We start from the raw sequence: 22,450 nt of genomic DNA, 5'->3' as shown, positions 1-22,450 counted from the left end.
TTTAATTTCCTTAAAGTTATCACTTGAAATTGTAGCATTATGAAAGATTGCTTATAGTAAACCATGGATATGAATAAGTTTGAATAGGTTTTTTTTGTTTGGTTTTTGTTTTTGTTTTTGTTTTTGTTTTTGTGGTACTGGTGATTGAACCCAGGGCCTTGTGCATGTGAGACAATACCGATTGAGCTATATCCCCAGCCTCTGAATAGGTTCTTTCTCAACTTTGTGATCAAAATGAGATTCATGAACCTACATGTTTTGTGATTTCTTTTGGAAAAAAAAAAAAAATGGATGTTCATGCCATATCCTTTTAGTTCCTTTTTTTATTCTTAGGAAATTACTCCTGATGTTATTCTGCTAGTCATATATCATGTGACTTTTAACAAAGACTTGTTAGTTCAGTAAGAAAAGAAAATCCAAATAGTTTTTGATTCATTCTGTTATTTTTTTCCTTCGCCCCCTCCCATACCTCTTTTCCCATTATACAGTCCCTCCTTCCTCCATTCTTGCCCCCCTCCCAACCCCCATTATGTGTCATCATCCGCTTATCAGTGAGATCATTCATCTTTTGGATTTTTGAGATTGGTTTATCTCACTTAGCATGATATTCTCCAGTTTCATCCATTTGCCTGCAAATGCCATAATTTTATCATTCTTTATGGCTGAGTAATATTCCATTATATATATATACCACAGTTTCTTTATCCATTCATCAATTGAAGGACATCTAGGTTGGTTCCACAATCTGGCTATTGTGAATTGAGCAGCTATGAACATTGATGTGGCTGCATCACTGTAGTATGCTGATTTTAAGTCCTTTGGGTATAGGCCAAGGAGTGGGATAGCTGGGTCAAATGGTGGTTCCATTCCAAGTTTTCTCAGGAATCTCTACACTGCTTTCCAGAGTGGCTGCACTAATTTGCCAACCCACCAGCAATGTATGAGTGTACCTTTTTCCCCACATCCTCGCCAACACCTATTGTTGCTAGTATTCTTTTTTTTTTCTAGATAAACCGCAAAACATTTATTTTGTAGGTTTTCCAGGTTTTGCTTATAAATCAAGATGAGGCAGTATAGTCATGGAAAAAGAAAACAGACAAGTTGCCCCTATCAACAGCCTCTGACTCTGTCTTGACCATGAAGCAGAAGTGTTCAACATTTACCTGCTAAAATGAAGGTGTAGGCTTATGAAGATGTAGGCTCAACAAAGGAATGTAAACAGCAACAACCAGATGTGGAACAATGGCGGGTTCTCCACTCAAACTGTAACCTGTTCTTTAAGTTCATTTGATAAAGATAAAATCTATACTGAAATCTGTTTGGTGAGCTCACAACTCTCTGGTTAATTCCCTTAAGTGTCCATTACAGATTTTAACACACTTAACGCTAATAGTCAAAGGTCAACAGTAGGCTTCATTGTAACATTTTATAAGATGCATTCTTTTCTTATATCTCCTCAAAATTTATTTCTTCAAAATTGATAACAATACCTGGCAATGGATCCATGGTAATAATACATTTTATATCTAAAAGACTTAACTAAAACAATTCCAGAGTGCTACTGGCAGAGGTCACACAGAGGTGAAATGTGGTACTTCCAATGCTGTCTTCTGGAAGAGCAGACAAGTTTTCAAAGCATGAGAGCTCAAACAAGTGCCATGTATATAGGCAGATTACCAATGGCTAATGTATTCATGAAAGGCCTGTAGGCAGATAGCTAGTATTCTTGATAATCGCTATTCTAATTGGGGTGAGATGGAATCTTAGGGTAGTTTTGATTTGCATTTCTCTTACTACTAGAGATGTTGAACGTTTTTTCATATATTGCTTGTAGCTCTTCTTCTGTGAAGTATCTGTTCATTTCCTTAGCCCATTTGTTGATTGGGTTATTTGTGTTCTTGGTGTAGAGATTTTTGACTTCTTTATATATTCTGGAAATTAGTACTCTATCTGAAGTATGATTGGCAAAGATTTTCTCCCACTCTGTAGGCTCTCTCTTCGCATTGCTGATAGTTTCCTTTGCTGTGTCTTCTGTATCTATGGAAAGAAAAAGGAGGAACATGTTAAGTATGAATGTGGAAGATAGGAATCATTGTTAACTGAGAAAAGCCAAGCATCAAAAGAGTATACTTATTATGCTTTCATTTGTGTAACCCCCCAAAAAAACTTGTTTAAAGTGGCAGTTGGGAGACAGAGAGCACATATTTACATTTGCATATACGAAAAGCTTTTAGCAAAGAATCACAAATTACTTGTGACAGTGGTTTCTTATAGCTGAACTGAGGACTGGACAAATGGGGGTGGTGACAGGCAGTATACTTTCCACTGTGTATCATTTAAGTTTTATTTTCTAGCCATGTATTATCAGACATTTTAAAATACATACAATTTATACCTCCCTCCCTGGAATACCAACAAGAACAGCACTTTTTGCCTAGGGATATTTTAAAAGGAAGTTAGTGGTTGATCATGGAGTTAATGGAAATCCTAGTTGGAGGCTGACCTGTCTTTGAGGTTGCTAAATAACAGTTAGATCTTAACTTCCCTCCACCCCCTATCCAGCATTTCTGATAATCTCTGTGAACTGGGACTAGGGGGAGGACTGTGTGGGAGCTTGCAGTAGCTCCCACGTGAGCAGCCAAGGAGTAGTTTAGGAGCAAGGGAGACAGGAAGGAATCCTGAGTCAAGTAGCCACGCAGTAATCCCTGTGTTAAAGAAAGGGGGAGCCTGAAAATCACTACAGATGCCTAAATTTCTACATTTTTTTTGTTTTTTTGCTTTTTCAAATTTAAAGAAAAAATTTATTGAAGATTTGAAAAACAATTCCTAAAAGATTGACTTTTCCAGAAAACTAGCTACATAATGCATTGCATCTATCATGTTAAAACGTGCATAAGACTCAAATACAAAAACCATGAAACAAGCCACCATTCTTCAACAATTTGAGCAAAGATATAATGCCTAAGGAACAACACTGATGACTTGCGAAGGATGAGCTCTTTACTTTAAGCACCATTAAAAAAAAAAAAAGGAGCACAAATGGATGAGTATGTTAAGTTATATACACTGAATTGAAACTTTGGCACTAGGAATCAGAGCATTTTGTCATATAGCATTAACACGTGTTATAAAAGTGCATAGTGTCAAAGGAATGGAACCACCAGCATTCAAAAGCAGCTTTGTCAACTAGGCAAACACTCTACAGCATGTCTCTCTGTTGTCCATCATTGAATACACTGGTAGCAACTTTGAAATGAAATTTAAACAAAAAAAAAAAGGAAAAAGGAGCAGTGACCCCGTTTATTTTCTCTGTTTAAATTCAAACAGAAAACAAACATCAGTTCTGTTATACACTAACATCTTCAAAGTACATCATTTGTACAAGAGAAGAACTAAGAACAAAAATGTATTTACAGAGATCCAAACACAAGTGAGCAAAGAACGCCTCCTCACACTGCTTTCGCATGGTATTCAGGAAGGGCCACTTCATAATCGCTGGAACTAAACAAAGTTGCAGAGTTCTTTACCAGGTACTTGAGGAAACTGTGAAGATCATTCAGTAATAAAGCAAGACTCTTCTCATCCAGAGGAGTATAGGCCAGCATTGCTCCAATTCCCACAAATAATCTCAGTAGATGTGGTGCTCCGTACACCTGGGCCGTGGGTGCATCAGGATGATCTGCAAGGATTTCAGCATACCGTCGTTTATTTGTAGAGCAGTTGAGTGCCCAACGTTACATTGAAGCACTCTTTTATTCCTGCCACAACTTCATTAACAGCATACTCCTTACTATCTGTGTTTCCTTGAGATTTCTTGTAATTTGCATGATCCTCTAGAATGAATCCACATTCTTCTTGGCAGGAAGATAAAACAGCTGTTTTTGTCTGGTAATTAAATCCCAGTCCTCAGCAAGCCATGGTTTTAGTTCTTCAGGAATCTTTACTTTGACTTCAATTCTATTCATGAATGTTTCTTCATTTTCAACAGTAGGATCTACCCGGGACCTTCCGAGGACACTGAGGTGTCTCACTGTTACTGTCACCATCTCCATTTCCAGGTGTTTTCGGTTTGTTCTTTTTTGTTTTCACTGCAACATTTTTCTGTTGTAGACTAGATGTCTTCTTTCTGGAGCAGCCCCTCTCATCTTTCCCTCTGCATACTGCTCCTGATTGTCTCTTTGGAGTTCTTGCTGTTTCTGCAGATTGGTGTCCACATACTTGAATATTCTGCTCTCTGGACCCATTCATCCCAATTTTTATTCCAACCACTGTAATGTATAAAGTATTTCACTTGTTTGTCCTTTATGGCAACTTTAACACACTTTGCTTCATAAAGGAGAGGCCCATGAAAACACAGTACTCGCTCACCCTCCTGGAATTTCAGTTTTGGGTCCTATTTGGGCGCCATTTATAAGTGATTCGCCACCTCCTCCTTCTCCCACCACCCACGACTACCGCCCCCTACTCTCTACCCCACCCAACTTCATGTCACACACACAATCAGGCACAGCCAGCTCTACATCCTAGGCCCGATTTCTCTTTGTTTGTTTTTATTCCCCAAAACTTACTTTTCCCCAGAGAACTCTAAGGCTTTATTTCCCAGTTACTACTAAAACTGTATTAAATAATATAGAACCAAAGAGGTTACAATACGTTTTTTCTCTAGAATTTCTGTGTTGTGGGAAGAATTATTCAGTTATTGCACTTGAATGTGCCCTTCTTTTTTTATTTTTTTTATCGTAAACAAATGGGATACATGTTGTTTCTCTGTTTGTACGTGGAGTAAAGGCATACCATTTGTGTAACCATAAATTTACATAGGGTAATGTTGTTTGATTCAATCTGTTATTCTTTCCCTTCTCCCCACCCCTCCCACCCCTCTTTTCCCTCTATACAGTCCTTCCTTCCTCCATTCTTGCCCCCCTCCCTAATCCTAACTCTAACCCTAAAACTAACCCCTCCCACCCCCCATTATGTGTCATCATCCACTTATCAGTGAGATCATTCATCCTTTGGTTTTTTGAGATTGGCTTATCTCACTTAGCATGATATTCTCCAATTTCATCCATTTGTGGGCAAATGCCATAATTTTATCATTCTTTATGACTGAGTAATATTCCATTGTATATATATACCACAGTTTCTTTATCCATTCATCAATTGAAGGACATCTAGGTTGGTTCCACAATCTGGCTATTGTGAATTGAGCAGCTATGAACATTGATGTGGCTGTATCTCTGTAGTATACTGATTTTAAGTCCTTTGGGTATAGGCTGAGGAGTGGGATAGCTGGGTCAAATGGTAGGCCCATTCCAAGTTTTCTAAGAAAACTTCACACTGCTTTCCAGAGTGGCTGCACTAATTTGCAAACCCACCAGCAATGTATGAGTGTACCTTTTCCCCCACATCCTCGCCAACACCTGTTGTTGCTTCTATTCTTGATAATCGCCATTCTAATTAGGGTGAGATGGAATCTTAGGGTGGTTTTGATTTGCATTTCTCTTATTACTAGAGATGTTGAACATTTTTCCATATGTTTGTTGATTGCTTGTAGATCTTCTGTGAAATGTCTGTTCTTTTCCTCAGGCCATTTGTCGATTGGGTTATTTGCATTCTTGGTGTAGTTTTTTGAGTTCTTTATAGATTCTGAAGATTAGTGCTCTATCTGAAGTATGATTGGCAAAAATTTTCTCCCACTCTGTAGGCTCTTTCTTCGCATTGCTGATAGTTTCCTTTGCTGAGAGAAAGCTTTTTAATTTGAATCTATCCCAGTGATTGATTCTTGCTTTTATTTCTTGTGCTATGGGGAGTCCTGTTGAGGAAGTCTGGTCCTAAGCTGGCATGTTGAAGATCTGGACCTACTTTTTCTTCTATAATCTGCAGGGTCTTTGGTCTGATTCCGAGGTCCTTAATCCATTTTGAATTTAGTTTCGTGCATGGTGAGAGATATGGGTTTAGTTTCATTCTGTTGCATATGGATTTCCAGTTTTCCCAGCACCATTTGTTGAAGATGCTATCTTTTCTCCATTGCATATTTTTGGCCCTTTGTCTAGTATGAAAAAATTGTATTTATTTGGGTTTGTGTCCATGTCCTCTATTCTGTACCATTGATCTACCTGTCTATTTTGGTACCAATACCATGCCGTTTTTGTTACTATTGCTTTGTAGTAGAGTTGAAGATCTGGTATTGTGATACCCCCTGCTTCGCTCTTTCTGCTGAGGATTGCTTTAGCTATTCTGGGTTTCTTATTCTTCCAGATGAATTTCATAATTGCTCGCTCTATTTCTGTAAGGTACGTCATTGGGATTTTAATTGGAATTGTATTGAATCTGTATAGCACTTTTGGTAGTATGGCCATTTTGACAATATTAATTCTGTCTATCCAAGAACATGGGAGATCTTTCCATCTTCTAAGGTTTTCTTTAATTTCTTTAGTGTTCTGTAGTTCTCATTATAGAGGTCTTTCACCTCTTTTGTGAGATTGATTCCCAAGTATTTTATTTTTTTTGATGCTATTGTGAATGGGGTAGTTTTCCTAATTATTCTTTCCAAAGATTCATCACTTATGTATAAAAGTGCATTAGATTTTTGTGCATTGATCTTATATCCCACTACATTACTGAATTCACTTATGAGACCTAAAAGTTTTCTGGTGGAATTTCCTGGTTCCTCTAAGTATATAATCATATCATCAGCAAATAGGGATAGTTTGAGTTCTTCTTTTCCTATTTGTATCCCTTTAATTTCTTTGGTCTGTCTAATTGCTCTGGCTAGAGTTTCAAGGACGATATTGAATAGAAGTGGTGAAAGAGGGCATCCCTGCCTTTTTCCAGTTTTTAGGGGGAATGCTTTCAGTTTTTCACCATTTAGAATGATATTAGCCATGGTTTTAGCATAGATGGCCTTTACAATGTTAAGGAATGTTCCCACTATCCCTATTTTTTCTAGTGTTTTGGGCATGAAGGGGTGCTGTATTTTATCAAATGCTTTCTCTGCATCTATTGAAATAATCATGTGATTCTTGACTTTAAGTCTATTGATATGATGAATTACATTTATTGATTTCCTGATGAAACCCACTTGATCATGGTACACTATCTTTTTAATATGTTTTTGTATCGATTTGCTAAAATTTTGTTGAGAATTTTTGCCTCGATGTTCATTAAGGATACTGGTGTGAAATTTTCTTTCCTTGATTTGTCTCTGTCTGGTTTAGGTATCAGGGTCATATTGGCTTCATAGAATGAGTTTGGGAGGGTTCCCTCTTCTATTTCATGGAATACTTTGAGAAGTATTGGAATGAGCTCTTCTTTAAAGGTTTTGTAGAACTCGGCTGAGAACCCTTCTGGTCCTGGACTTTCCTTTGTTGGTAGGCTTTTGATGACTTCTTCTATTTCATTACTTGAAATTGGCCTATTTAAATTGTGTATGTCCTCCTCGTTCAGTTTAGGCAATTCATGTCTCTAGAAACCTGTTGATGTCTTCGAAATTTTCTATTTTGTTGGAGTATAGATTTTCAAAATACCTTCTAATTATGTTTTGTATTTCAATTGTGACTCTTGTGATATTTCCTTGTTCATTCCGAATTTTCGTGATTTGGGTTTTCTCTCGTCTTCTCTTTGTTAGTGTGGCTAAAGGTTTATCAATTTTGTTTATTTTTTCGAAGAACCAACTATTTATTTTGTCAATTTTTTGTATTGTTTCTTTTGTTTCAGTTTCATTGATTTCAGCTCTGAGTTTAACTATTTCCTGTCTTCTACTATTTTTGGTGTTGGTCTGTTCTTCTTTTTCTAGGGCTTTGAGCTGTAGTGTTAGGTCATTTATTTGTTGAGTTTTACTTCTTTTATTGAATGCGCTCCATGAAATAAATTTTCCTCTAAGTACTGCTTTCATAGTGTCCCAGAGATTTTGATATGATGATTCTTTTTTCTCATTTACTTCTAAGAATTTTTTAATTTCCTTCCTAATATCTTCTGTTATCCATTCATCATATAATAGCATATTGTTTAATCTCCAGGTGTTGGAGTAGTTTCTGTTTTTTATTCTTTCATTTATTTCTAATTTCAATCCATTATGATCTGATAGAATACAAGGTAGTGTCTCTATCTTCTTGTATTTGCTAACATTAGCTTTGTGGCATAATATATGGTCTATTTTAGAGATGGATCCATGTGCTGCTGAGAAGAAAGTGTATTCGCTCTTTGTTGGATGGTATATTCTATAAATGTCCGTTAAGTCTAGATTATTGATTGTGTTATTGAGATCTATGGTTTCTTTGTTCAATTTTTGTTTGGAAGATCTGTCCAGTGGTGAGAGAGACGTGTTAAAATCACCTAGTATTATTGTGTTATGGTCTATATGGTTTCTGAAATTGAGAAGGATTTGTTTGACATACATGGATGAGCCACTGTTTGGGGCATAGATGTTTATGATTGTTATGACTTGCTGATTCATGCTTCCCTTAAGCTGTATGAAATGTCCTTCTGACTAACTTCGGATTAAAGTCCACATTATGTGAAATGAGGATGGATACCCCAGCTTTTTTGCTGAGTCCATGTGCATGGTATGTTTTTCCCCATCCTTTCACCTTTAGTCTATAGGTATCTCTTTCTATGAGGTGAGTCTCTTGCTGGCAACATATTGTTGGATCTTTCTTTTTAATCCAACCTGCCAGTCTATGTCTTTTGATTGATGAGTTCAGGCCATTAACATTCAGGGTTATTATTGAGATATGATTTGTATTCCCAGTCATTTGGCTCATTTTTTAAATTTTATTTATTTTTTTATTTTGACATGACTTGGTTCCTCCTTTATTTGACAATTCCTTTAGGATAATTCCTCCCTTTGCTGATTTGCTTCTTTGTTTTTCATCTCTTCCTCATGGAATATTTTGCTGAGAATGTTCTGTAATGCTGGCTTTCTTTTTGTAAATTTTTTTAGCTTTTGTTTATCATGGAAGGATTTTATTTCATCGTCAAATTTGAAGGTAAGTTTTTCTGGGTATAAGATTCTTGGTTGACATCCATTTTCTTTCAGGGCTTGAAAAATGTTGTTCCAGGCCCTTCCAGCTTTTAGGGTCTGGATTGAAAAATCTGCTGATATCCGTATTGGTTTCCCCTGAATGTAATTTGGTTCTTTTCTCTCACAGCCTCTAAAATTCCGTCTTTATTTTGTATGTTAGGTATTTTCTGAAATTATCTCATTGAATAGATTGTTCATTTCTTTGGTTTGTTTCTCTAAGCCTTCCTCAATCCCAATAATTCTCAAATTTGGCCTTTTCATGATACCCCATAGTTCTTGGAGATTCTGTTCATGATTTCTTACCATCTTCTCTGTTTGTTCAACTTTGTTTTCAAGGTTAAATATTTTGTCTTCAGTATCTGAGGTTCTGTCTTCCAGGTGTTCTATCCTATTGGTTGTGCTTTCTATGGAGTTCTTAATTTGGTTTATTGTTTCCTTCATTTCAAGGATTTCTGTTTGGTTTTTTTTTTCAATATCTCTAACTCTTTATTGAAATGATCTTTTGCTTCCTGTATTTGCTCTTTTGTCAATTGCTGTGATCATTCAATGCCTGCATTTGCTCTTTCATCTCATCCTTCAATGCCTGCATTTGCTCTTTCATCTCATCGTTTGCTTCTCTGATTATCGCGTTCCCTCTGCCCGCAGAGAGAGACACGACAAACGTCTGAAGCTTTGGGAGTTTACTGTGTACAGTCTTCCTTTCTTTCCTTCTTATCTATCCCTTTCTCTCGTTCTCTTTCCCTCTCCTGCACTTCACTCTTCTCCCGCTCGGCTCTCGCCTGCTCCGGCCGCTTCGTTTTTCCCGCTCGGCTCACGCCCGCTTGCACGCCTATACTCGCAGCTTCTACTCCTACTCTCAGTTTCTTCTCTCTTTTCTTTCTCTTGCTCTCTTTCCCTCCGCTTAACTCTCGCCTGCGCCGGTCGTTCCGCTTCTCCGCTTCTACCCCTACTCTCAGCCTCTTTCTCTCTCAGCTTCTTTTCTCAGCTTCTGCTCTCAGCTTCTTCTCTCAGCTTCTGCCCTCAGCTCCTGCTCTCAACATCTGCTCCTACTCCCAGCTTCTTCTTACTCCCAGCTTCCGCGCCCTCCCAGCTTCAGCTTCTGCCTCTTACTCCCAGCTTCTTCTTACTCTCAGCTTCAGCTTCTGCCCTCTTACTCTCAGCTTCAGCTTCCGCTTACTCTCCCACCCACCAGGCTTATATACACTTCAACCAATCAGGGGAGAGTACACGAGGTAAACGCGCGGACAGCTGCAGGTATAGAATAGGTACACGAGGGGGGCATGCTCTAATCACATCGTTAACTAGCCAATCATTGGAATTCGCTGGTTGTTTACTGTATAGCTGGCCGCTTTTGGCTCAGTGCCAGGCGCCATCTTGACCGTGCTCAAGGCTGGGGGTCCCGGAAACCCCGACACCTGATCATTTTAATTATATACATTCTGAACTCCCTTTCTGTCATTTCTTGTGCCATGCTGTCATTGGATTTTATTGATGTAACATCTAGATTTGTTTGGGGCATTTTCTTCCCTTGTTTTTCATATTGTTCAGGTATCAGTGGAACACTGAGATATTGCAGATTTCCTCTATTGACTTATAATGTCTCTGAAGATTTCTGGTATATTCCCTCTTAGCCTTCAGTAGCCTGAAGTTTTGGAGGAAGTTGATAATGCAGTGTTCCACAAGGAAGCTGCCTCTCTCGGAGTGGTGACCCTCAGGTGCGGTATATTCCCTGCTAGTGGGCAGAGGTGCCTCCACTTGTTGACCAATGGTCATCCAAAGGGGATCTAGGCTGCGGGCTGAGGCAAGGCCTGTTTGTGCCTGTGTCTCTGGTTTTACCATCCTTGTGGGAAAACCTCACCCGGCGGGGAAGACTCACCCAGAGGGGAGGTCTCGCTGGTCAGTTCCCCTCCTAGAGGTTCCCCTCAATCCACAACTACCACCTGGGCTGGGCTGCCTTCCTCTGCAACGTTCCCAGGGGTCTGGACCTACCTCCTGGGCCTGGGAGCCTCACCCTTCCCAGACGAGTCTCCTTAGGCTGCCTCTCCTCAGAGAATCTGCTCGCAGTCCTGGAACCTTCGCTCCACCCTCAGCTTGTCTCTGTGCACCTCTTCCACCAAGAAGCCTCCTAGGTCCTGGGGCCCTGCTCTGCACCTAATCGCCTGGCTATGCGGCCCCTCCTCTGAGCAGCCACCTGGAGCCCCGTACAGTCGCTCCGAGTCCCAGCGACTGTGTTCCGGTGCGTTCGCCAGGAGTCCAAGCAACTCACTGCGCACCTCCTCCTCCCGACAACCGCCTGTAGCCCTAGTGCATCATTCCGAGTCCAAATGACCCACTGCGCTCCTCCTCCTCCTCCGGGCAGCCCCCCGGGTGTTCAGGAGCAGTCGCTCTGAGTCCAAACAACTCACCGCGTGCCTCATCCTTCGGGCAGCCGCCCATAGCCCTGTTGCAGTCACTCTGAGTCCAAGCAATACGCCGCGCTCCTCCTCCTCCTCCTCTGGGCGGCCCCCCTGGTGTTCAGGAGCGGTTGCTCCGAGTCCTAACAGCTCGCCACACAACTCCTCCTCTGGGCAGCCTCCCGGAGCCCCAGTGGTCGCTCCGAGTCCAAGCGCTGTGCTGAGCTGCCTCCCAGTTGTCGGAGTTCACTGCTCCAGCGGGGGTAGAGGTGTCTCGTTGGGCAACTCTACTTCACAAAGTTCCCTGCGTTCCGGGACTACCGCCCCCTCCGTGACGCCTCCCCAATGGGAGAGACTCACCTGGCGGCTTTGAGTTGGTTCCAAGTCTCTCAATATCTCCTCTTTTTGAATCCTGAGTCCTGGAGCAACATGAAATGCAGCCACCCTCTAGTCCGCCATCTTGAAACACCTCCTTGAATGTGCTCTTCTATGAAAACTAGATTCTTGACTGAATTTTCACCATCTGGGGTATATGACTTTTCTAAAAGGTTGTAAATTAGCCTTGAGTTTCATTATTGTTGGTGGAGCAAGCTCCTGCCTTGGCTTTTCTTTGTTGGTTGAAGGCATGGCTTTTTTGAAGAAAACTATACTATTTTGAGGATAACGTTGAACAGCCAAAGTACCCTTCTCCTCAAGCCCTCCCAGCTGATGTCCTGACCTGTCATCCTGGCCCCTGCCTATCCGGGCTGCAATGCTTTAGAGGGTGCTTCTCATTACCAGAGGGAAACAAGAAAAGTGACTTGGTGACTACTGTGCTCTGGAGTGTGATGTGAGTTAAGAAATATTGCTGTGTCACTAAACTAAAGTTCCATAGCCAACGTGGGCCAACACAAGTTTTTACCCATATTTAGGCTATTTCTCCTATGCATTTGATTTTTAGGTGTGGGTGTGGATAGAAAATCATATATTCAAATACATTATATTCTTGATTCAAAAGAGTATTCATAGTATTTTATTCTTCTTTCCCTTAGCATGGAGATACAAAACTCCCTACAGAGTGGCATTTGTTGAAAAATTAACTAAGCTTGTTTTAAGTCAGCTGCCTAACTTCTGGAAACTCTGGATTTCCTATGTTAATGGAAGCCTTTTCAGTGAGGTATGTAAAGGAAATTGACTATAGGTGGAGCTAAGTCACTGTGAATTTCTGTTCTTAAATATTTATTTTAGATTTTGAAACCTTAGAGGCCTGACCCCTGTAAGTATTATTTTATATCTTAAGGTTTACTTAAAAGTGTTATAAATATAAAGCACTGATACTTGGTGGCCACATGGCATTGATCCAATTACTTGATTGTTCCAGGACTCACTTTCTTCATCTGTTGGAAAGAGAATAGTAAGTTATTCCTCTCAGCAAGTGGTTATAAGGATTAAATGAGGAAAGCAACTAAATTAAGAAGAACATGGAAGTATTTTCAAGGATTCAGATACAAATATGTCAATCAGAACAAGTTGTGAATGAAATTATTGTGTCTGGTAGACTATGAACAAACAATAAAGCAAAAATAAAAGGTTTGCAGTTTGTATACAGGTCTGAAATAATCCACATAACTAGAATTTCCTAATGGGAACAAATTTAAAAATCATGTCACATAACCCCATTTTTTCAGCCTACTTGAGTTCTTATGAGCCTTTACATTTTAATGAGTCACACATTTACTTAATGTCTTAATTGCAATGTACAGATGTCTCTGATTTATGATGGTTCAACTTTACAATGGTGTGAAAGTGATAAACATCAATGGAGACATCACATTGAATTTTGTTTCCCAAACTAGGTACATGTGGTGTAATCATCTCTTGTGATGCTGGGTGGCAGCAGTGAGCAGGAAAACAGCCCACACTCTACTGTGTTGCTAAGTTATGATTATCTATAGATTATATGTTAAATGCATTTTCAACTTAGGATATTTCTAATATGTGGTGGATTTATCAGTACATAATGACATTGCGAGTTGAGAAGTATCAGTAGTTGGTAGTGTGGAAAGTATGAGCATAAAGTTATGATTTTGACTTTTGTGTGTTACACTTGGAAATCAGACTTATCACTTTATGATCTCACCTCAGATACTTCACAAAAGGTCTCCATTTCTTGGAATGTAGACTCTTAACATCCTTTGCCTCTAGTTGCTACCTGGACCCACCTGTAGGATTGAGAAGGTGGTTCTGTTTCTTGTCTCAATGGGAGAACTCTGTATAGCCCCAGGAGAGCTATAAGAGGTGTGGGGGTCTTCATGAAGGTAGGAGCTATTTCCTACTTCTTTTGAACTTGGCAACATTGAAAGTAAACATGAACAAGAGCTACACCTTTTTTATTGGCAAAAAACCAAAACCTCCCACAAGATGTCACATCTTTGATGTTCTAGACCCCTCCTTCTCAATCTGAAATGGTTATAGAAGTAGATGAGTATCTGGATGCTCTAGGGTTCTGTTGAGTCTCCTTTGACCATGAGCATAAATCACTCAGGTGTTAAAGAAATAGAATCATCCTCTGGAGGTTTTTTTTTTTTTTCCCTTTGCATATTAAAACTCCTTGACCATGATGTCTTTTCTGTCTACTAGATCCCTAGGATTCTTTTTTTTATATGATTGACTGTTATCTAACCCATAAAATTTATTTCATGTGTGAAAACCATAAAAATGGTGGTACGTGAAAACCCAGGTCCTTAGTGCCATAAAACCAATCTCTTAAGCATGACTTACCAATGCAATTTTTATTTAATTAACTCAGCAGTAATAATTACTATACAGGGGCAATTTTAAATATTAAACCAATAATTAACAACTTCCTTTCTTTTTTTGTATCACCTGGTTATAGGAAAACTCTTGAAGAGTGAACTCTAATAGAGGGAATCCTATAAAATAAAGTGGGGTTTCATAAATATAATGCTGCTTATTGCTGCAAAACTTCAGTTTCGCAGGTCAGCTGAGAAAAATTTTCTGAGTGCTCTGCTTTCATATGTTTCACAAGTTGATTTGTATTTCCATGGATCTCAGCTGCATTGTGGTCAGCTCACTGTGCTGGGAACAGGCTTTGGGCACTTTGTCCTCTACCACAGTGGAGAAGAGCTGTATCTCTCACAGTACAGCTTCCTCTTCATAATCTGCTCCATCTCTAAACTAGCTCATTTGTTTGGACAGTAGAGGTTAGGTGCTTCCATACCATGTCTTTTCACAGATGGTTTTCAAAAATCTTCTCACAAAACTAGTGTTATAAACAGAAACATCCAGCACTTACTGCCCTTGACCTTTACTTCTTTATGTCTTCTTCCATAGGGCTGGTTTGAGAATTCAGTGAGTTAAAGTAAGTAAAGTGCTTATGACAGTGTCTGGCAGATAAATAAGAGTTCTTATTATTTGGAATAAAATATATGCCAGGGCTGAGAATGTGACTCAGAGGAAGAACACTTGCACAGCATGCGTATGGTCCCTGGATGTGATTTGCAGTACCACCAAAAAAAGAGCAAAAGAAAATTAGAGTGCTAAACAGTTAGAATAGAATTGAATGATGTCAAGGTAGATTAATTCACCTGAAGAATTAGTCCCTTAGGAAATGGATTATAAGCCATATTATTTGTTTCTAGTCAAGAGTTTTTTCTCTCATTTGAATCAGTTCCTAAATGTGAACCACACAACACAGTCAGTAACTTGTTTTATTTAGACTCTTTTTAGTCATAAAGTTTCTAAGAGCTTTTGATTTGGAATATTTTAGTGAAAGGGAATATATTTTCCTTCCTTGTAGGTTACCTATGTATGGTAAAAATATGAGATATTTGACTGTAGATGAAAAATAAATGACCTACTTCAGATCTCATAGACAACATTTTTGTTGACACAAAAAGATGATTTTAATTTTTCTACTGAATTGAATATATTTCTGTATACTTACGTTCATAAATGTTCATTTTAAGTTTATAGTAAGATTATTAGTTAAGTGTAATTCATTCTATAGATTAAAGCATGTTTTAAAACTCTTTAACCATCTATTGTAAATCTCAAAAAGTAACAAAGGGAAGTAGCAAGGAGTGGAAGAGTTGAACGTGTGTCCACCCTGTCAATGTATGAGAGAAATCTAGAAACTTAATATTGGGAAGAATTTTGAAGTTTCCGATCGTTGATATTTAACCCATTTTGTCCCATTGTTTCAGATGTAGAACACCTATAAAAGCTTAAATTGAGCAACAAGTATACTACTGTGGAAATGATTATTATGTTCTCAGAATTGAAAACTTGGGTTCTTAAGGGTTAATTTCATACCAGAGAGCTTTACAGTATTTAAATACAATTTGCTTAAATTTTCATATTGAGTTGTTATAGAACTGTCTTGTTTTATTAAGAGCCCATCCGTTAAAGATTTAGATGAAGTTTCCAACAGTTTAAAGAAATAGTCAGTTCTTCAAACCAGTTAGTCCATGTGAAGTAACATAATGTGAATCAAAACAGTGAAATCTAGCCGTTGGTCTTACCACAAAGTAGTTTTGGTCTGTGTATGCAGGAAAGAGTTAAGGTTTTTAGTTAACGAAATGGTTAATAATAGATTAAGATCTCACCTTTAGATATATTTTAAATGTAGTGTATTTTTGAATGAAATTTTTTTAAGTATTCCATTATTTGTTCATTGTTGGGAATTGCTATCTTAAAAAGTTGTACAGCTCATGTCAATTAAAATGTACTGTAGATTTCACCACTGGATTTTTTTTTTCTTTTTGTAAAGTAGGGCAAAACTAAGGAAATTTCTTGTGTTGGGAATGTTCATCTCCTCATCAGATTAAAACAATATGTCACTGTTGTTTTATTAGCAACTGCATGCATTAGACTTAACTCCTCTTTCCCTTCTACTCTGTGTGTATTTGGAGATAAGTTCCTAAATTTTACAAAATTATTGTCCAGTAGATGTCATCATACATTAACAAGCATCTGTTTTGTAAACAAAATTGTGACAAAAACATAGCCTTAATTTGATACATTTGTTGAGTTGTGGGATGATGGGGCACCAAACCCAGGGCCTCATACATGCCTGGCAGGTGCCCTACCATGGAACCATATTCCCAGCCCTTGATACTTCTTAACTACACATTTTCTCTCTTTTTCTTTCATTTAAAAGTATTTACAGAACAAATGACTTTGAAATAATCTTCCCATTGAATAGTCAGTTCCCTGTGGAGGACACAATTAGAGAAGACTCCCTCTGACAGTCTTATGCTGGCACGTCCCTTCCTTCCTCTGCAGCGTATCAGACTAGGTCTGTGTGAATCAGGGTTCTCCAGAGAAACGGATCAAATCGGATATGTATAGGTATGCATAACACACACACACTCTCTCTCTCTCTCTCTCATACACACACACACACACACACAGAGAATTGGCTCATGTGATTGTGAAAACTGATAAGTCAAAGGTCTGCAAGGTGAGGCAGCAAGCTGGAGACCCAGGAGAACTGATATAAGTTACAGTGTGAATGCCATCAAGCTCGAGATCCAAAAGAAGCAAATGTTTCAGTTCAAGTATCAAAGCAAAAATAAAGGTGAATACCCCAAGATGAAGACATTCAAGCGGGAAGAGTTCCTTCTTACTCAGAGACAATGAAACAGACTTTTTGTTGTATCCAGACCTTCAACTGATCAGATAAGACCCACCACATAGAGGAGGACCACCCGCTTTACTCAGTCTACTGATTTAAATGTTAATTTCATCTAGAACACTCTCACAGACACACATAGAATAATATCTGAACAAATGCCTGGGCACCCTGTGGCCTATTCAAATTGCCACATAAAATTAATTATTGTAAGATTCTTAAATCTTTAGCAGTTCAGTATCCAGTGTCATTGTGTGCCTCCTGACATTCCAGTAGGAGCTGGATCCTCTACAACATCTGATTTCAACACCAGCAGTAGTACTCCCAATCCCTAGTCTTCTTACAAAACTTTCAGACTTCTGCTCATACTTTTTGTGGACAACTTAAATCTCTAGGAAGAACTGAGTCTCTTGAGTTCTTCAGGAGCATATCATAGTATTTATGCTTGGCAGATCTCCTTCCAAGAGTTTAATCTGTCTCCTTGAGACCTAGGACTTCAGATTTTTCAAAAAGGCCTTCAGAGTATCCCAGTGTTTAGGGCAGTCATAGTTTTTGAAGTATGTGCAGGAAGGTCCAGTGATAATTCCTTCACCAGATATTTATTGAATACACTGGAAACCATCTGTGTGCCAGGTACTGACACACACACACACACACACAAACATGTACCTACCAATATTATAGAAATACATTTGTGTACATACACATGACATAGAGTATACACATACATGCATGCACACATTATGTGTACCTGCAACATGCATATACATGCAAACATGCACACAGAATATATATACAGACATAAATTCTAAAATAGAAGTATACAGTATAAATAAAGCAATGTCAAGAGTAAACCTGGAGCTGAAGAAATAGCTCAGTTTGGAGAGTGCTTACCTAACATGCACAAGGGCCATGGTTCAAATCCCCGCTGCCTCAGAGGAGAAAAAAGAAGACGGGGAAAAAAAAAAAAAAAAAACTCTTTGGAGCTGAAGAAAGAGAGTAAACCTGACTCTTTTCCCTCCCAGAGAGGTAGGACCAAAATATAATTTTTAAAAAGTCACCCTAAGTCCTGCAAAAGACTGTAAAAGAAACAAAAACCTTTATCTTTTATCCTAAGATAAAAATTCTAGTAGTGGAATGGAATGGAGGTAAGGTCTCTCTGTGCATATTTAAGTTGATACTTGGCATATGAAAAGGAAACAACACAGGAGGAATCAACATGCTCTATATGATGAATGGCACATGTGTCATGTGGCATCTGAAAAAACAGGAAGACCCAGACTATCCCTAGCAGGCATGCACACGTTAGGAGGAGCTGGCTGGGCTGACCATCCTGTGTTAAAAAAAAGGCCGCTTTAGTTGCCTAGTCTAAATAAATTGTCAGAGAACACAAGTGGGGAAGCCATGAATGTGGTATAGGCAGGCAAGAGTGGTTTGGGTGAAGGTTTTACCAGCAGAATTGGAGAGAAATTGATAGGCATGACTTGTATTTTGGTGATAGTGTTGATTGGTCATGCTGGTGGATTAGATGAGAGAGATGAGGACAGGTTTTCAGATATAGCCCTGCAACAGACTCCTGAGTGAACATGTTTGCCATTACAGAGCCTGAAAGACTTGAGGAAGAATGTACTTGGGAGGAAACATACCAAGTTTCTAAGATAGTAGACTCAAGAAGAGATAGCAAGTAGGCAATTTGAGATTCAAATATGGGTCTCAGAGAAGACATTTGCACTGGAGATATCTCTTGGAAGGCTATAGATAGAAATGATCTTTGAAACTGTGGGAACAAATTAGTGGGAGAATAAAGAAAGAAAAAAGGGAAAATTGTGTCTACAACATTCAGAGAATAGCGCTAGCCCCTTAGTGAGCAGAACATGTGTTTGCAAATTTTTCTACACCGAGGCTCTGTATTACCAGCAGTGTGATTTAGCTGGGTAAGCAGGTGCAGTACTGGGAATCTAACCCAGAGTCTCATTTGTGCTTTGTAACCCAGCAGTGGGATTTTGACTGAGCACTATACTGGACAAGAACAGAAAGCAGGCTAGCAGACTCTTAGAGCCATTTGGGCTTGCCTGAGTGGACATGACTCAGACAGGAGGCCTCTTGGCATGTCACCTTCCTCACTGCAGTGCCCAGGGTGGTCAGGCTTTATATATATTGTATATATTATATTTGTGGGCTCCTCCATCTACCTTCAGGTACATCCATTGCTCACCTGGATCACTCTAGCATTCTGCTGGCTGGCACCTCTACACTGTCCTTCTTTGTTCCCTCCTCCTCACTTGAGACCTAATCACATCTCTTTCATACTTAATACACTTCACTTCACTTTTCATGCATCTTAAAAATGAAGGAAAACTTTTACCCATTCTGTTGTACTAAGATTTTCAAGAATCGTTGACCAGTGAACACAGGAGTTAGCTTTTTTGAATGGTTATTTTGAGGTGAATTTTGAGTTTAGTGTTTTTATTTATATCTTTAATCCTTTCAAAGCAAAAGTGAGTTCCTTCAAAGAAAAAAAACTGAAGACAACTCCATAGTTTAATATACAATTAAAAATAAGTATAAATTAGAGTTTGAAGGATACATATTTATGTTTGTGCTGACTACTTTTTATCAGGCATGTTGGACATTATTGTTGGAAACAACCAACAATCTAATCCTTTATTTACTCACTCAATAATGTTCATTATATAAACAAACTCTATACACTGTTTCTTTAGCTTATCCAATGTGTGTATATATATTATGTATAAATATATAAACATTGCTTGTATTTTAAAGTTAATATGAAGTTCGTAACATAATCATTGATAATGTGACTTTTTAACTTAAAAGGTCTCTAGACATTTCTTTACCATTTAACAAATAATATGTGAGGGTTTTAACTTTAAGAAATAATTTTTACATTATATCAGTGAAATGTCAGAATTTTCCTTTCATGGTATAATTTTGTTGTTGCTTCTTTATTTGTAAGGTTCCTTAAGCTTGCCTTTCTAGTACTTGGTTGTGAGAAATTTGATAATAAAATGCTAACTGAAATCCAGTTGAACAGATCTCTTTTAATCAATATGATGTCTTCTACACATTACTTAAGGAAAAGGTGGGCTATGTCAGTAAACAAAAAAATTATTCTAGAATAGTAGAATGTATTTTTTCTAAATTACATTGTAAAATCCCTGAAAGAAGAGCAGTGATTTATAATCTATTTAAGTAAAATGACATAATGCTTATAAGTATTTACCAAGGAAATAGAATGGATATCCTAGGATTGCTGTACTTAATTTAGAGTTTACTCTTCCTTTTACTTCTGTACTATCTAATGAGAAATCATGTTAAAAATGTTATCATGGGGCTGGGGTTGTGGCTTAGTGGCAGAGTGAGGCACTAGCATGTGTGAGGCACTGGGTTTGATTCTCAGCACCACATAAAAATAAATAAATAAAATAAAGGTCCAACAACAACTAAAAAAAGTATTTTAAAAAATGTTATCATGGATATGGTACATCATAGTTTAATCATATAGAATTGTTGAAATACCATATGAAATTCTCCTATGAGATTGATAGTTTCAACTTAATTTTTATTTTATTTATGGGAATTGTACCTAAAGGTTTTATAAAGGTATGTAACTTCTTGTTGGCATAAGAAAGGATTTCTAATTAATCATCTTATAACCAGAAACTTAATTTCTTAAGCATCCACTCAAATCAAGTTATATCTCATGTTCTCATGTACAACTATTAAAACATTTATTTTTATAAATTGTTTCTAAAAGACAACTAATATGTTTTATTTTGTTTTAAATTTTTTTAGACTGCTGAGAAGTCAGGTCAAATTGAAAGATCAAAGAATGTAAGGCAAAGACAAAATGATTTCAAGGTAAGTTAAGGATAAGTATGTAGACTACAGGGTAGGACTTTCTCATCTGAGGTTACTAGAAGATTTTACAATGAAAGTATTTGTTATTGATCAGACTCATTCTTTTATTTAACCAACCTGATAACATTTAAATACATTTTTTCTTGTCCATTTCTAGAAAATGATTCAGGAAGTAATGCATTCTCTCGTGAAGCTGATCCGTGGAGCTTTGCTCCCACTCAGCATCCGAGAGGGAGAAATGAGGCAGTATGGAGGCTGGGAGGTGAAATCTGAGCTCTCTGGGCAGTGGCTTGCTCATGTCATCCAGACCATAAGGTAAATATATACACAAACACACCTTGTTTTTTGGGGGAGTAAGGAGGGGAGGGACTTCATTATGGGATATGACCATTTTAATATTGTCAACAAGAAGAAATTTTACTTTCCTCTTTCTCTGTCCTGTTTCCTCCACTATTTCTCACTTATCATCTAATAGTGAAACTCTTAAACATTCCTGGTATTTATGTTGGATGAGAAAACCATACTGTATGTATATCTTTTCTGTTGCTTAATTCAGTATTATTGTTATACCACGGTCTTGGTCTTATTCTCCCTTTTTTCCTCCTAATGGTATAGCTCGTAAGCTCAATGAGGCACACGTGCAGATGGTGAAAGCAATAGCAAGGAATTACTTCAAGATCCCTTCTGCTCACTTTTGTTTTGTTGTGTTTGTTTCCTAGGCTTACTTATGAATCATTGACTGCCCTTGAAATTCCTAATGACATGTTACAGACTATCCAGGATCTCATTTTGGATCTCCGTGTACGTTGTGTAATGGTCACATTACAACATACAGCAGAAGGTGTGTTAAGAAAAATTGATAACACTTACTTGGACAATAGTTATCTGAATTTGCCCCCTTCTTCCAGCTTCCAAATCCTTGAAAACAAGAGAAAAGTACTCTTATGGTAATTTGAATATATTCACCTCATTTCTAGCTGTTTAATAGAGGTTTTTCCATTTTGGTTTCTTTTCAAATCAATTTAGTTGAGATGCAGGACCATGCAGAAATTGAGACAGATATACTTGAAAATATTTCAGAATATAAGAACATCCTTAGAGCAAATGTTAAGTAGAAAATGTAGTGTATAAAATAGGAATTTGTTTTAAAAAATGTGTATATTCAAACTTTTTAATCTAGACAAAACAATGTAAAATCTGAGAAAAGGCCATTAGCAATGGTATTATGAATACTAGAAATTTTTTATAGATACTTTTTAATTTTCTCAGGATCTTCCAGAGAGAATCATAAAAATCAGTAAGGTTAATCTTTATAAAGCAGCCTTTTCGGTATTAAATGTTATCGAAAACAATCAAGAACATTGTTAGAAATAACACAGACCATTACTATCTGCCATTGGGCTTTTAAGTGGGGAAGTCACATCACTGCAGACTTGGTAGTTAATACATTGTGCAGCTGAACATTCCCCTCTTAATTTATCACTTCACCCTTTCTCCCCAGGAACCTGTACCAGCCTG

At 38.0% G+C, this 22,450-nt stretch overlaps 1 protein-coding gene and 1 pseudogene across 5 annotated transcripts in view; one reads left to right on the top strand and one right to left on the bottom strand.

Moving 5' to 3' along the window:
- The window catches only part of Exoc2 (exocyst complex component 2), a 205,587-nt gene that overhangs the window by 109,574 nt on the left and 73,563 nt on the right, over nucleotides 1-22,450 (top strand). For all 5 annotated transcript variants that reach the window (XM_047557921.1, XM_047557922.1, XM_047557923.1 and 2 more), the window contains 4 exons: nucleotides 12,447-12,571; nucleotides 20,867-20,932; nucleotides 21,090-21,247; nucleotides 21,652-21,773. In XM_047557921.1, the coding sequence (XP_047413877.1) occupies nucleotides 12,447-12,571; nucleotides 20,867-20,932; nucleotides 21,090-21,247; nucleotides 21,652-21,773 (471 nt within the window). The remainder of the gene's footprint in view (nucleotides 1-12,446; nucleotides 12,572-20,866; nucleotides 20,933-21,089; nucleotides 21,248-21,651; nucleotides 21,774-22,450) is intronic.
- On the bottom strand, nucleotides 3,450-4,408 carry LOC124988429 (mortality factor 4-like protein 1; annotated as a pseudogene).

The sequence above is a fragment of the Sciurus carolinensis genome, chromosome 7 (assembly GCF_902686445.1).
Source record: "Sciurus carolinensis chromosome 7, mSciCar1.2, whole genome shotgun sequence".
Taxonomy (NCBI): Eukaryota; Metazoa; Chordata; class Mammalia; order Rodentia; family Sciuridae; genus Sciurus; species Sciurus carolinensis.
This window is presented reverse-complemented; position numbering and strand designations above follow the sequence as displayed.